This window comes from Panthera onca, chromosome A3 (assembly GCF_046562875.1).
Source record: "Panthera onca isolate mPanOnc1 chromosome A3, mPanOnc1 haplotype 2, whole genome shotgun sequence".
Classification (NCBI taxonomy): Eukaryota; Metazoa; Chordata; class Mammalia; order Carnivora; family Felidae; genus Panthera; species Panthera onca.
In genome coordinates, this window is record NC_138341.1 from 49872555 (window position 1) to 49884985 (window position 12431).

General features: G+C 44.7%; 1 protein-coding gene across 6 annotated transcripts in view; it reads left to right on the forward strand.

Moving 5' to 3' along the window:
* The window catches only part of SLC4A5 (solute carrier family 4 member 5), a 105648-nt gene that overhangs the window by 75228 nt on the left and 17989 nt on the right, over positions 1-12431 (forward strand). For all 6 annotated transcript variants that reach the window (XM_078444618.2, XM_078444617.2, XM_078444620.2 and 3 more), the window contains 4 exons: positions 1546-1679; positions 2368-2639; positions 6398-6456; positions 7745-7945. In XM_078444618.2, the coding sequence (XP_078300744.1) occupies positions 1546-1679; positions 2368-2639; positions 6398-6456; positions 7745-7945 (666 nt within the window). The remainder of the gene's footprint in view (positions 1-1545; positions 1680-2367; positions 2640-6397; positions 6457-7744; positions 7946-12431) is intronic.

Below are 12431 nucleotides of genomic sequence, written 5' to 3' on the forward strand. Positions count from 1 at the left end.
ACATCAAGATGGAAGACCTATTTTCCCAAATACATTGAGATGAATGCTTCTCTTCAGACCACACCACTCTCCTGAGCTGCAGGTCCAATATCCAACTATCTCCTGGGTATGTCCACATGGCTGCCCCCAGGAATCCCCCAATGCACAGGGCCAGCATTGCATCCATTGCCTTCCCTCTAGACCTGCTGCTACCCCCAATATAGCAAGTGACACCATGGTTCACTCAGGTATGCACATATCATCCATGACTCATAAGTCCCAGCTTCCCCACATGGCCTTCATGAATGACATGGCCCTACTTGCTTCTCAAGACTCCTCTCCCAAGGAACCCTTTCGCAGCTTCCTGTTCTTACCCATTCTGTTTTCCATCAATCTTGATCATCTTTCACTTCTTCAAAGGCATCCTCCCTTTCAGCTCCAGCCTTTGTAAGTAAGAGTCCCTCTTCCTGGGACAGTCTTTTTTTGTCACCCTGCTTACCCTATTCTGGTCAATTCCGTGCTCATATTTTGGGTCTCAGCTGCTACATATATACCTCTTAGGAAGCCTTTCTGACCACTCCCCTTACTCCTGTGTGTTCCTATGACACCTTGAACTTATCCCTGGTTATCACACTCCTTGGCAGTGATTCTCAACAAGGAATGATTTTGACCCCCAAGAGACATTGAACAATATCTAGAGACAGTTTGGATTGTTATAACTGGGAGGGGGTGGTGCTACTGGCATCTTGTGGGTAGAAGCCAGGCATGCTGCTAACTAAACATCTTAAAATGCACAGGACATCCCCCTACAGCAAAGAATTATCTAGCCCAAAATGTCAATAATACTAAGGTTGAGAAAGTGCTGTATGGAAATTGCCTGATTACTTGTTTGTATTTCCCATTAGACTGAAGATGCATTATCTTGTTCACTGATGGGCCCCCAATACCTAACAAAATGGCTGGTACAGAGCAGGCACTTAAAGGATTTTTTTCTTTTTTTCTTTATTTTTTTTAAATATGAAATTGATTGTCAAATTGGTTTCCATACAACATCCAGTGCTCATCCCAACAGTGCTCAATGTCCATCACCCACTTTCCCCTCCCTCCCACCCCCCCATCAACCCTCGGTTTATTCTCCATTTTTAAGAGTCTCTTATGGTTTGGCTCCCTCCCTCTCTAACTTATTTAAAGGATTTTGAGCAAATGAGTGGTCTGACCTCTGAAAGCACCTAACAGATGTTTGAATGAATAAATGGATGGACGAATGGACTGTCCTCTGGGAGTAGACTGGGCATGAGGACAATCACATGCACATCCACTGACAGCCCTATTTTCTAAGCTGTAGGGTGCCAAAAGGAAGTCATGTGGGACCTTTATCCAAATGGAAATTGAGACTAACAGTGGTGATGCAGGGGTTGTAGAATAGGAGATAGGAAGCAGAATTTTTGGAGGAGAGGGCCTGGAATACAGATGAGCACTGTAGCCTGGGCCCTTGGCTGGGTTCTAACCTATGCTAAGAGGCCCCTTCTCCAGCTTCCACTGAGACTCATATTCCTCATCTCCCAGGGAGTGATGGAGAGCTTCCTAGGCACTGCGATGGCCGGCTCCTTGTTCTGCCTCTTCTCGGGACAGCCCCTCATCATCCTCAGCAGCACAGGGCCCATCCTCATCTTTGAGAAGCTCCTCTTCGACTTCAGCAAGTAGGTGCCCTTGGTAGTTCCAAGTGCCTGCTCTCACACTTAGGGCAGTACACTAAGGCCAGGAAGGAGAATAGGCCCAAAAGGGAGGCAGGGGGAGGAGGTACCAAAGCTGTCTTTACCTATGGGAAGGACTGCCAGGAGGTCCTTCCTGACTCTCTCCAGCTACCTGCTTCTAAGCCATCTTAGTGCTTTTTAGCATAGCTGATAGGGAGACATGGAGGCAAGACAAGAGGAAACAATTCACACCACTGTGCTTGTAAGCAACTGTGATGGGAAGTCAGTGCAGTCTTGAGCTGAAGGTCCAAAGGCCACATCCTGACCCAGGCAACTCCTGTGATCACCCTGGGCTCAGTTGCCTCATCTACAACATAAGTCTATCTTAAGGCCTCCCCCAGCTCTGTCACTCTGATATTCCCTGTTTTTCATTTACCCTGGGTGTTTGTTATCAAAGTTGTGAGAACTGAGATGTCTTAGCCTCTTCCTGCCACCCCTGTGAAATTCTTTCCCAGAATTTACAAAGAGGAGACAACCCAACCCAGGAATTGTCCCTGTCCCTAGTGTTCTCACAGCTCCTAGGAGGGCATCTGTGGCACAGGAGGGACAGATGATCCACTCAGGGTGAGTCTGGAGAACCAAGCACAGTGAAGAGCCCTGGGCTGGAGGTCCCTCCCTTCCCTCTGTCTTCCAGAGGCAATGGCCTGGACTACATGGAGTTCCGCCTCTGGATTGGCCTACACTCAGCCATCCAGTGCCTTATCCTGGTGGCCACAGATGCCAGCTTTATCATCAAGTATATCACCCGCTTCACCGAAGAGGGATTCTCCACCCTCATCAGCTTCATCTTCATCTATGATGCCATCAAGAAGATGATCGGTGCCTTCAAGTACTACCCCATCAACATGGACTTTAAGCCTGACTTCATCACCACCTACAAATGCGAGTGTGTCGCCCCTGACACAGGTGACCGGTAACCCCAGACATGCCCTGCGCCCCACCTACTCACTCTCCCCCCACCACAACTCTCTACTCAAATGTAGGAGATATCACCCTGAGAAGTATCAGTCCCCTTGGGTGGTCACAAGATACCTGGACACTCTCTGGATGTCCGTCTACCAAGGGTGTTAAAAGAATCCCTTCACTGGGTGGGAGGTTGACTCAACCAACTGGTCAACCTGATAATACTCAGTGCCATTCCCATGGAGTTCCTTACTGACCATAAAAGTGTCATCTGTAAAGTTAGGGCTTCCTATAGGCTGAAACACTGGCCTCCTTCACGGTCATAATCATGCCCCTAAGAGCCTCTAGTGGAATGTGCCCAGAGTGCCCAGGATGCTACAGAGCAGGGAAGGACACTCATGGATCTATACCTAGATCTATATCTGTATATCGAGAGAGAGAGAGAGAGAGCGAGAGCGAGAGAGCGCGCGAGCGCTATCCATTCATATATCTCTGACACTACTAAGCTGGACTCACAGAGAGCAAACTGAGGTCCAGAGACCACCCAATTCACACTGAACCTCAGTTTCCCTGGCTGTAATAGAAGGATATCAATGCTGTCCCTGCCAGTCTCATAGAACTCTTGTGAGGCTTTCAAATCTATACCCAGATTGGATTGGAGTTTGACATAAGTAGATTTTGTGTGTTCAGCACTGTAACACAACTTATTGATTAAAAGATGATCATAAGTCAATCAAAAATATTATACAATCATTGTGCACCCTGTTTTAGGCTAGGCCTCATGGAGATGAAGATGTCCTGACCTCAGGGAGTACAGTTTTGTACTCTCTCCCTCTGTCACTGCACTGGTTTTGTAAAGCAATCTAGACTTAATTTTTGTCTATCATTAATTTTGGGTTATTTCATGAAAATCCATCAAGAGGTGAAGCTATCCTTTGTCCTGAGCCAGAGCACGTTGCTTGCTGGGGGAACAAGGAGATCCTACCTACACACCCTTCTCACTCGTGTCCTAGAGTGAATCTCACCTCCGTGGCCAAGGCCCCATCAGGGCACTCCCATTTGCTGCTTGTGCCCACTGAACTGTGGCTTTATTGCACTGACTGAACACAAATGTTCCCACAAATGTGCCTTTTGGAAGTACATGGCCTTGATCTCTTTTAGAAACTGTCCAAATTCTGGGGTCATATGTGGGTGGCACTTCAGCCATTCAGAGAATCTTCTATCTGCAGGAGAAACCAAACATGGACATGCCCTAAGAACAGGTGATGTAGGAGCAAAAAATGTTGGATTTGAGGGCCATAATAAAATCCACTTGCCTCCAAATAGTGTCCCCTCTGGCCTTGCCCAGGTGCCTGACATTGCCTCATTCTTTTGAGTCCCTGTATTGCCGTGGTTCTCAAACTGTGGTCCCCAGAAGCAGCAGCTTCCAGGAAATTAGAAATACAAATTCTTGGGCCTCACCCCACACATGCTAAATCAGAAACTCTGGGGTAGGGCCAGCTGTATATTAACAAGCCTTCCAGGTGATTCTGATGCATGTTTAAGTGTGAGAACCATTGCTCTATTGAACTATTAATTAGTAATACGGGACCATTATTAGCCACTAACTCTAGTAAGATTAGATTTTCAGTTTCTCCACCAAGAGTAAAGGAACTGGAATCAGGACAAGTTACTTTTGATTATAATGTGAAAAGGAAAGTCCTAGACATTAGGAGATGGGGTGGGGGGAACTAACTGAGGAAGGTTTCTTTCCCAGTCCATGGGCCAATTGCTTACAAAATGTTCCATATTCCTAGCTTTACTGGAAAGCCCAGTCTGGCTATGGCACCCTATCAGTGTCCATCTCTCTTCATCCTAAGAGCTTGTTGTAGGGGGGTGCTCTCTTTTTAAATTTAATCTTGTTTCCATTGTAACTGATTTGTATTCTATTTATGGATGCTGCACACACTGATTTGGCTGCTTTCAATCCCAAGTGAGTACTACTTTGTAAACACTAGAATTTAAAAATATTTGATACTTGGACCCTTTCTGGAATTTTCCATGTTATATTTCATCCTTCTTCATCTCAAAGTGGCTTTCAGATAAACCCTACCCAATATAAAAGAATGGCTAAGCCTAAGCTGAAGACATCAAAGGAATATCTGGTCTGACAAGCTTGGGCAATGGAAAGGTGCCTGAACTTTCCAGTCTCTAGCATTAGCTGGGAATCCTCTAGCATTTGTGTGGGTAGGCCTAAGTTAGCTTTCCTGCCCACTTTCTATGCTTTGTTGGTAACTGCATCACATTCTCTTGGTCAGTGGTATGAGGTAAGGCAGCAGATGTCCTGATTTCTGTAAGTGAAGCATTCTTCAGAATAATAACAAACCTCTGGTTTGGAGAACTTTTAGGAATATTCTGCCCTAGGTCAGACTGAATTCCTTGGCCACTTCCATCCCCAGCTGCCCTAGAAGTGGGCTACACAGATGGGTCCTGTGATCACATCCACCCCACAACAGTTTGTTGGAGGTTGAAGGAAGCTTCAAGAATAGCCTCTACTTCACTCTGGGTCCCCAATCAACCATGGATAGCCAGCAGGAGCCAAATGGGACTTGCAGTGTATTTCAGATTTATTGCCAGAAAACTGGCTAGCAGACCTCCTCCCTCCCTCCCCAAACCTGCTGCATAGGAACTACTTAATCACCTTCCACCTGGAGAAGAAAGGCAAGAAGGACCTAGCCCTTCTCTACCCATGCTGAGCAGGAGCAAGAGAGAAGGCAAACAGCAGCCTCCAAGGCCTGTCTTTTTAATGAATGGCTACATCCCACAGGAAGGGAATTACAGTTCTTCTCAATTCTTCTTGTGGCCTGTGATGGGAAGCTTTGTATGCTCCACTTACAATTAGGGATACTGAGGCTGGGGAAAGGGAGTACCCAAACAAAGGATGTGGTAAATAGCTAAAAGCAGCATCTCTGGGCTCTGATTCTCCTTCAGATCCTGGACTGGGATTTAATTTTTCTCACCTTGCATTCAAGGGGCAGATTAGAAAATTTAACATCAAAGCCAATGTGTTTCTTACAGTTGACCTAAAAACACATTTGGACAGGTAGAGAAGAGAGGAGAAGCGTGTGTGTGGGAGGGGGGAGGGTAGGTACAGGCAAGGATATTTGCTGTGTGGGGCTTGAAGGTGTACAGGCTCTGGGCCAACCTGTGTGGGATGGATCATGACTTCTCCAAGTAGTAACTATGTGACCTTGGGCAACGGGCAGGTTACTTAATCTCCCTGGGCCTCAGTTCATCTTTAAAAAGTGGGGAGACTACTTGGGGATTTAGGAACTTAGCAAGATGATGTGTGTAAGGTTTGGCATAGTGCATGGCATAGAGTAAGTCCTCTGAAAATGTCTAAGAGCACAGATGTGGAGCCAGTTGCTGGTAGGGATTCACAAGGCACATTATTCACCAGTTTGTGTCGGCACTTTGTCTTGGCAGCAGATTCCTCACTTTGGTTTTTAAAGCCAGCCCTTCACGGTGAGATAGGAGCTGTCCTAGCCTGGCCCAGTGGGTCTGTCAGAGCTGTGACCCGGACTCCTCCACCACCCCTGTCCTCACTGGGCAAAGTGAGGAGAGTGGAGAGGGGCTGGGTGCGATGAGCTGCCCTCATGAGGGAGGCCGCTCCTGGGCTCTAAGAAATGGCAGGAGATGGGAAAGGTGGGGGCCGGGTGGGGGCTGCAGCCTCCCAGCCCAGCAGCTGCTGATGCGTTCCCATGTCCTGTGCTCATCCACAGCGAATACAACCGTGTTCAATGCTTCAGCCCTGCTGACGCCAAACACCAACACCTCTCTGGTAAGTCTTCTCCACTTATTCAGATATTTGAGGGCTTTTGTTTGTGGGGAAAGAGAGAGAAGTTGGGAAAACAGAACATTTTATGGCAACCCAGACTTGCAGGGGTCAGTCCCAGCTGTGCATCAGGATCACCTGCGGAGCAGTGGAAATGCACATTTTTATCTTAAGTACATACTGCCAACCCCCGCCCCCCTTTAAAACACATCTCATTCTACTAAATCAATGTGCAGAAATATCACACAAGCACATGCACACACATACGAAGGGGAGGTAGGGGTGAGGAATGGTAAACAGGGCCACAAAAGTGGTATAGTCACAGTTTCCTAGCCATCTTTCTATATTCTTTCTTGCCTTTCTACCTAGCACCTCCAACTCCAGCCAACAATGCCACCCCCACCCCCAGCACCAGAAAGGTTATTAATCCCCCCTCGCTGAATCTGATCTGTTTTTTGTGCTCACGAGTCCTGATCAGGTCTGGTCTGCCTCTCCCAGTAATGAAGAGTAGTGGCCCTCAGGAGAGGTATCCAGCCTAAGCGGCTCCAATGGTGGGAAGTCCAAAACCAGGAGAAGGGCAGCCCCTGGCAGGCTTTGGGGGAGATCTTTGGACTTTTTGGATCCCTTGAGGTTGCTCCTTTAGTTACCCCTGCATAAGCAGCTGACTGCTCAGTTGGCAAAATAACCTAAGATTTTTCAAATTCTGGTTTTGAGGGAGGAAGGCTGGAATCAGCCAGTGTCTATGCCTGGATACTTACTATGTGCAAGGAGCTGTGTGCACTCTGAGAGCTAAAAGGACATAGACAGACGTGGCCCCTGCCCTCAAACTTGCTTGTAATATGCGTGTGTAGACAAACATGAAAGGTAATGAAACAGCAAAAGCAGAGCACGCCATGTGTCAAATATAGGCCAAATGTGCCCTTCTAGCCATGGAGACAGGAGGTACCCTGCAAGCTGGAGAGGAAAGCCTCAGAGAGAAAGTAGAATGTGATCTGGTCTTGAAGGCTTGGAAAGTTGGTTTCATAGAGAGAAGCACATTCCAGGTCCAGGGACCAACACAGACAGAAGGGAAACAAAGGAAACACAAAACCTGTTCTGAGGACAGAGTGGACCAGCCTGGCTGAGACCAGTGGCATTGAACAGGGAAAGCAGGAGAGTTGAGCTAGGAGAGAGACCAGTGGGGCAGTAGAGGCATGGGAGGGGTGTGTGGGCTGCCTGGGGACTACAGGGGGGAGGATACAGCTGAACCCCCAGGAAGACCCTGACCCTTTCTCTCCTGTGCTTCATCGCCAAGTACAACCCCCTTAACCTCACAGCGCTGGACTGGTCCCTGCTGAGCAAGAAGGAGTGTCTGAACTACGGTGGGCAGCTGCTGGGGAATTCCTGCCAGTTCATCCCAGACCTGGCACTCATGTCCTTCATCCTTTTCTTTGGGACGTACTCCATGACCCTGACCCTGAAGAAGTTCAAATTCAGCCGCTATTTCCCTACCAAGGTAAGCTCACCTTGCAGTTAGGAGGGGACCTACAGTTAGGCAATTTACAAGGAAGCCTCACTGGGTCTCCTTGTGAGGGTTGTGGCCCACTGACAGGATGGACATCACATCAGCACTGGCTCACCAGAGTTTTTCAAGTTAAGAGCATGGATTTAGAGTCAGAGAGAACTGAGTTCTCTTATTGTCAAGTCCCCTTGGCAACACTTGGTATTGTTAGAGTTTTATCTTTAGTCTTTCTGTGTAGTAGTATCTCATTGTGTTTTTAAAATGTTCATTTTCCCAATGACTAATGAAGTTGAAAATCTTATGTGTTTGTTGGCTATATAGCCATTTGACTTTCTTCTTCGAAGTGCCTATTTAAATCTCTTGCACATTTTCTATTGGGTGGTCTGTCTTTTTCTTTCTGATTTGAAATTCCTTATACAGAAAAAGGATAGAAACCTTTTTGTGATCATATGTGTTGCAGATATCTTCTATGTTACTGGCCTTTTTACTTTCTTAGTGGTATCTTTTGGTTAATAGAAATTCTTAGTTTTATTATAATCAAATATACCAAAATGTTCCTCAAGGAGACTATTGGACAGAAGATATTCTGTTATCTTCCAAAAGCTTCATTGTTTTTCCTTTCACGTTATATTCACAATCTACCAGAATTACTTTTGACATATAGTGTGAGATAGTGTTTCTACACACACACACACACACACACACACACACACACACACACAGCAATTTGTTTTTAAAGACCATCCTTTCTCATTGCTCTGCAGTACCTCCTTTGCCATATGTCAAATGTTCACATATGATGGGGTCTGTTTCTGGGTTCTTTATTCTGTTTGACTGGTTTATTTGTATGCCAATATCACAGTCTTCATTTATGTGACTTATACAAAGCCTGTATGCCTTACAGACCAAACTTTCCTTCTTTGTCCTTCTTTCCCAAAAAGCATTGTAAATTTTACTAAAATAAAAACTTGTTGGAATTTTGATAGGATTATATTGACTCTACATGTCAGGGGTGCCTGGGTGTCTCAGTCAGTTAAGCTTCCAACTCTTGATTTTGACTCAGGTCGTGATCTCAAGGTTTGTGGGATTGAGCCCCATGTCTGGCTCTGCACTGACAGCATAGAGCCTGTTTGGGATTCTCTCTCTCCCTCTCTCTCTGTTTCCCATATGTTCTCTCTCTCTCTCTCTCTCTCTCTCAAACTAAGTAAATATTTTTTAAAAAATGTCAATTTGGGGAGGACTGACACCTTTTAAATTTTGAGTCTCTGACCATGAATATTATATACTTCACCATTTGTTTAGTTCTTTGTTCTCTCCATAATTTTTTTAGGTTTTGGCGTTAAGCTCTTGCACATTTTTAAAAAAGTTTATTTATTTATTTTGAGAGTGAGAGTGTAAGTGGGAGGGGGCAGAGAGAGAGAGGGAGAGAGAATCTCAAGCTGTCCCTGCAGAGCCTGACTCAGGACTCGAACCCACGAACCATGTGATCATGACCCGAGCCCAAACCAAGAGGTGGATGTATAACCAACTGAGCCACCTAGATGCCCCACACTCTTGCACATTTTTTATTAGATTTATTCCTGAGTATTTGACTTTTTATGCCATTGAGATGCTAAGTACTAGTTTTAATTGCATTTTCTCTGGCCAGAATAAAACATTAATTAATCAAAACAGCACTTGCATATGTGAGTAATAACTGTGCCATGGGAAGGGGCACCCAGAAGAATTTTAGCAACACTCTTCCACCATAAATCCCATGAGCACTCTCCTAAAGCCATCTTAAATAAATATTACGGCTACTGCTACAACTACTATAACTAATGATGATGATAATGATGATGATGATAAAACTGATATGAATGATTGGATTTTTCCAATATTTCATAAGGACTAAATAAAAGGCTCTTTAGGGAGCTTTGCAATATACAAGCTGAGTAAACAATAGAGTGCTCGCAATCCAAATGCATCCTCAAGGCAAATTCCTTCCCTTCCACTTCCAACTAGATCGTATCCAAGTAACCTCTTACATAAAAGTTCTAGAGCCATGATTGCATCTGAGAATGTTGATTTCCTGGAGAATGAAATATAATTCATATAATAGGAAATTTTTTTACCCAAACTTTTTCTCCCTCAAATTTCTTACGTATTACTCTGTTGCCTCCTGGGATTTAGTACTGCAAAGAAGGATGAGATTATACCATTGCATATCCATCAGATTGGTAAAAATATGAAGGTCTTGAGGGATAACAAATGTTGGAGATGAAAAGCGGGTGAGAGTGTAAACAGGAAGAAGCAATTCAGAGAGCCAGTGGCACTCTCTGATGGAACTGAAGATGAATATGATTTTCCAGTGGGCATTTTCACTCTCAGGAATACACCCCAGAGAAATTGTCACATGTGTGCAAGAATGCTCTTAGAAGCATTGATTTTTAAGAGGAAAACAATGAAAATAATCCAGATTGACCTATCAACAGGAGAATGAAGACAGAAATGGGCAACAGTCATAGGAACATAAAGCAGCAATGCATACACATAGACTACAACCACATGTATCCATAAGGAAAAATAGCTCCAACACAAGGTTGAGCAAAGAAAGCAAACTGCAGGATATTACAAATAATATGAAACCATTTATGTAAAATTTTTAAACGTGCTGGGGGCTCCTCCTGACCGGCTCAGTAGGTAGAGCATGTGACTCTTGATCTTGTGGTCATGAGTTCAAGCCCCACATTGGGCATAGAGCTTACTTAAAAAAAATTTTTTTTAATAAATAAAATGTGCTAAACAATGTCATATTTTGTTTAGGGCTGCATACGTATTTAGTAAAAGTATAAAGACATTCATGGAAATAATTAAATCCAAATTCAGAGCAGTGGATCTGTCTAGAGAGCAGGGACAGGGATGCCACTGGATGACAGAGAGGCATCGACTGAATGGCTATATTTTCATTTTTAAGGTAGAGTTCACAGCTGTTTATTATATACACCTTTATACTAGGTTGGACCTAGTATATGGCCTGCATTGGACTGCTTTACCCTATTAAAAAATGGCAAATTCATATGGTTTAACTTAATAACTTTTTGATCTGGATGTTGGGAGTATTGTAGAAAGAGAGTCGTAAATGTGCATACTGCTTGGTTCTGCCATGACCAATATTTTATCTGCTTGTAGTAATATTAAGCTGTTGTTGATTTTCAACTTTTAGAATCAATTCACAGATAAAACACACAAAAAACATATGTTTATGGAAGACAGTATGATTGTTCTCAGCCTTGACAATGTGAAGACCAACATGGAGGAGTCACGGATGGAAGAGGATGGTGGGTGGGGGCAGCTAGCCTCACATGATGGAGCATGAGAGGGACTGGCAAAGTCAGCGGAAAGAGAGGTTTAATTTCATAACTTGGAAGTACAAAGGAAACCCATAGAAAGAGGTTAAAAATAACTTGCAAAGATTGGGAATGAGGAAAGGGCAGGAAGGATGGTGCAAGTAAGCTAAATCTTTATCAGTAGATGATGCTTTAAATTAGTAAATCAAAATATAAAAGTATAGCATATTAAGTTTTTTAAATGTTTTTATTATTTTTTTTTTAAGAGAGAGACACACACACAGAGTATGAGCGAGGGAGGGGCAGAGAGAGAAGGAGACACAGAATCCTAAGCAGGCTCCAGGCTCTGAGCTGTCAGCCCAGAGCCCGAAGCGGGGCTTGAACTCATGAACGGTGAGATCATAACCTGAGCCAAAGTTGGACGCTTAACAGACTGAGCCACCCAGGCACCCCAAAAGTATAGCATATTAGATAATGACATGGAGGAAATCACCAGAACAACTAAAATCAAGCAGACATATGGATATATCTGAAATGAGGACAGGTGCGTAGGGGACTTTGCTTTCTACACTCTGTGGGTTTTTAATTAATTGTATATGTTATTTTACTAACAATTTTAAAGAAGAGTAGGGGGTATAGGGAATGCATTCAATGTGTCATCCATCGCCTGCCCCTGCCCTTCCTAACTTCTTTCCCTATTGTTCTCTGGAAACTGCTATCTCTGAAGAGATACAGACAAGGTGGCAGTGTAGACATTGGTCAGGGGGCAGGGGGGTGAGGTCAGGAATCTGGTCTAGGATGGGCATCCTGAGACGGAGCAAGAGGGTAAGGACTTCTCATGGATAGAAGGTCTGAGAGCAGACAGGGGTCCGTCCCCAGCAGAACCGAGGAGCTCCCTCCCAGCCCAGGTGGCAGTACAGCAATGTGCCACACATTCTCAGGAGCTAGGATTTCCGTTAGACTTTAGCCTTGCCCTCACCACCCCTTATGAGTTCAGACTGTCATACCAGGAAATATCTTCAGCAATGGCTACCATGCCATGTGGATATAACACTTCCCACTTTCAGTAATGTATGCAAAGCCCTCTGAATGTGTCAGCGCTCACTTATGTCTATGTGGTAGGTGCTGTCATTATCTGCATTTTGCAGATG